The 3,272-nt window shown below is 40.3% G+C and overlaps 1 protein-coding gene across 1 annotated transcript; it reads right to left on the reverse strand.

The window, feature by feature from the left end:
• Positions 1 to 343: 343 nt before the first annotated feature.
• Positions 344 to 2,148, reverse strand: LOC311068755 (E3 SUMO-protein ligase ZBED1-like). Its single transcript, XM_084091382.1, has 3 exons — positions 1,264 to 2,148; positions 995 to 1,136; positions 344 to 836 (listed from the first exon to the last, which is right to left on the reverse strand). Exons 1-3 carry the CDS (start codon positions 1,929 to 1,931, stop codon positions 723 to 725), a joined length of 924 nt encoding a protein of 307 aa, XP_083947508.1. The 5' UTR covers positions 1,932 to 2,148; the 3' UTR covers positions 344 to 722.
• Between the last annotated feature and the right edge of the window lie 1,124 nt (positions 2,149 to 3,272).

Genomic DNA, 3,272 nt, shown 5'->3' on the forward strand with positions numbered 1-3,272 from the left:
AATAATCATACAATTTTACAAAATTTGCTGTAACATTGAGGCTACAAGCCTATGAACAATGTAGGACAACTAATACTGGCTTATTGGTGATAGTTCACCTAAAAATAAAAAAATATGTCATCATTTATGTATGTATTCATCATGTATAATATATTTTTTTTCTTCTGCTGAAAAAAAAAAAAAAAAGAAGATTTTTTTGAAGAATATGGGGAACCAAACTGTTTTTGGTCTCAAAATGACTTTTTATTTATTTATTTATTTTATATTATGGAAGTCAACTTTTGTGTTCAACAGAAGAAAGAAATTCATACATGATGAATACATTCATATTTTTTTTCTTTTTACAACTAACACTGTGTAAGTGTTACAACTAACACTTTAACACTAGTACTAACAGTAGGCTCAAAGTACAGTAACATTGCCTCATTGGAAACTGTAATTTTTTTGCAAGAAAAGGAGTTGGTCAGCGTGCTCTGGCAGAAGGCAACTTCTTTGAGCTGTAATAATGTCTCCAGCTGTGGAGAAAATTCTTTCAGCTGGGACACTGGTCCCTGGAACACAAAGGTAGCATTTTGCCTGGAGGGACAAAAGTGGGTACACTCCTTCATGCTTACACCACCACTTAAGTGGATCTTCTGAGAGAGGTATAGGTGTAACTTCTCTGTATTTGCCAACTTCTTCTAGTGCCTGTCTGCAGCAGTAGCACAGACTACTGTAGCATTCTAGCATTCTTTTGACCTCTTTGGTGGGGCTGGGGAGGGGTCACCTTCACCAAGGGATTTTTGCTCCTGTACAGGTGCACTGCCTCCATTACCAGCACTATCAGATCCTTGCTGCTGATAGTTAGAAACAAGGAAAATGTCAATTAAAATTACATTTGAATTTAATGTTGCCCATTTTATTATTTTACTTTAATTCATTATATATTTATATGCAGTTGCAAAATATTTGTTTACATTTTCAGTTTTAAAACTTTATACAACTTGTAACCTACCTTAACTTGCTCAAGAGTGACAATCTCACTGATCAATGTTGTGAATGTGTCCTTGCGTTCCCCTTCAGAGATGAAAGGAAGAGTCTTGAAACGAGGGTCCAGGGCGGATGCAACATACAGCTTCTCTTTTAGATTTGCATATCTTTAAAGATTAGACAATCACATTTAAATTACCTTATGGCATCAACATACACAAACTCTGTTGTAACATTCACACAAATGTTTACATTTTATATACAGTATAGTACTAGCTGTTTTTGTAAACATACCTAAACCTCAAGTTGTCATGCACGGCAGATTTGAGTTCCTTAATGACAGTCGAATCACTGGCAGTCGAGCGCATCTCATCAAGGAGCTGTGCGTGCAATGGTGCAATAATAGAGAGGGTAGCGGAGTTCTCCCCAGACATCACCAGAGTTGCACTCTTCATCGGCCGAAGAGCTTTCACGATGTCTTTGGCCACAGTTATATCCGCCTCTGTCAGAGTACATAGGTTATTTTCGCTCCGACGGACTTCAGGAGAAAGAAGTGCGGCTGAGATTGCCGGTTGCTGCTCCAAAAATCTGTCGAGCATGTCCAGCGCGCTGTTCCACCTGGTCACCACGTCAATTTTAAGTTTGCGACAGGGCAAGTTCAGTAGCGTCTGTTTTTCTTTGAAAACTTTGTTAGCGTTAGCGCTCCTGTGAAAGAATTTCACTATGTGCCTAACTCGCCCTAGCAAACGAGAGATGGCCAGAAGTTTCAGCGCAGCTTGCGATGCTAGATTTATTGTGTGAGCAAAGCAGCCAATATGGAGTAGCTCCATCATCTCCACGGCACGTATCATATTGGTAGCATTGTCGGTCACAATGATCGGGTCTTTCTCAGTAAGCCCCCACTCTTCCAACGCATCTGAAAGCAATGCACATATATTTGCCCCTGTGTGACTATCCTGCATACCTCTGGTCTGCAACACATTTGAAATGAGAACCCAGTTATCTAAATAGTGGCAGGTAATTGTGACATAGGTGTCTTGATGTCTTGAGTGAGGGCCACTCTGTCCGCTGACTGTAGGGACAGAGTAATGTTTTGCTTCACTTCATTGTACAGTCTTGGGATAATCTCTTCGCTCATCCGTTTGCGACTAGGAATACAATAACGAGGCTCCAGCACATTCAACATGTAACGGAATCCGTCGTTTTCGACTACGCTGTATGGCCTTATGTCTTTGCAAATAAAAAATGCAATCGATCCAGTGATCTTTTGTGCACGAGGTGAATTGTGAGGAATTTTGCTTGTGAATGCATTTGAAATCTTCGGTTGTGTGCTCGGCTGTGGGGGTGTTGTAACGTCTGGGTGATGTCTCATCAAATGGTTCCGCAGATTTGTAGTATTACTACAGCATTTCACCTCTGCATTACAAATCATGCAAATAGCTTTGTTCTTGTCCACAACACTATCGTCGTCGTCTTGCTTGCGAAATCTAAAATGCTTCCATACCTCTGACTTTTTATGTGAAGGTGGCATCAACGTCGACAAAGCACCTGAAACCGCCATTTTAAGCACTGAATGAATGAATGACAGGTTTGCCTCTCGCTCCTTGGTAACATCGCACAAGGCAAATAAGAGGGTGACATCTAATGGAGAAGACTAGTAATTAGATTAACATTAATCTTACGTTCAATGTTTGCGGAAATAAATATGGGAAAAAAAATGATTTGTGGCCTTTGAGAATCGATTTTGAATCGACCACGTTTTAAAAAACGATTAATCGAAAAATCTCCACGTAAACATCAAAAACGCGAATCTGTGAAAACACAGTCGGCGTGCACATGCATATTACGTGTTCGGTCTATAGGTATGCGCATTTGAATGTATATGTGCGCAGGCGCGTAGTCTTTCTTTACAAATTGACCTCACCAAATTGTCAAAGCAAGCACACTGAATCCCCATGTAGTTTGTCCACGCTTGTTAAAATACAGCTCGTCGTAGATTTTTAGGACCAGTTATATTAGTGCCGCTGTGACCTGGACAAGAGTGAGGTTTAGAGGGTGTGTGTAATGTGTAAAAAGCCAGCTAGGAGTTGTGCAAGTAAACATCGCTCCTCTAGCTTCAAGAGGCAAATAAGTGACTGGACTTTAGCGTCTTTGTTAGTGCGCCAGCCTCCCATGCTGGTTGACTCCGTTTCGAATTCTGCTCAGAATGATTCAAGTATACCAGTTATATTGGTGCCATGACCCAGATGGGAGTGAGGAAAGCAAAACTATTATAAGTATACTATTAATAAGTTTTGACAAAC

This window comes from Abramis brama, assembly GCF_963993115.1.
Source record: "Abramis brama genome assembly, chromosome: 18".
Taxonomy (NCBI): Eukaryota; Metazoa; Chordata; class Actinopteri; order Cypriniformes; family Leuciscidae; genus Abramis; species Abramis brama.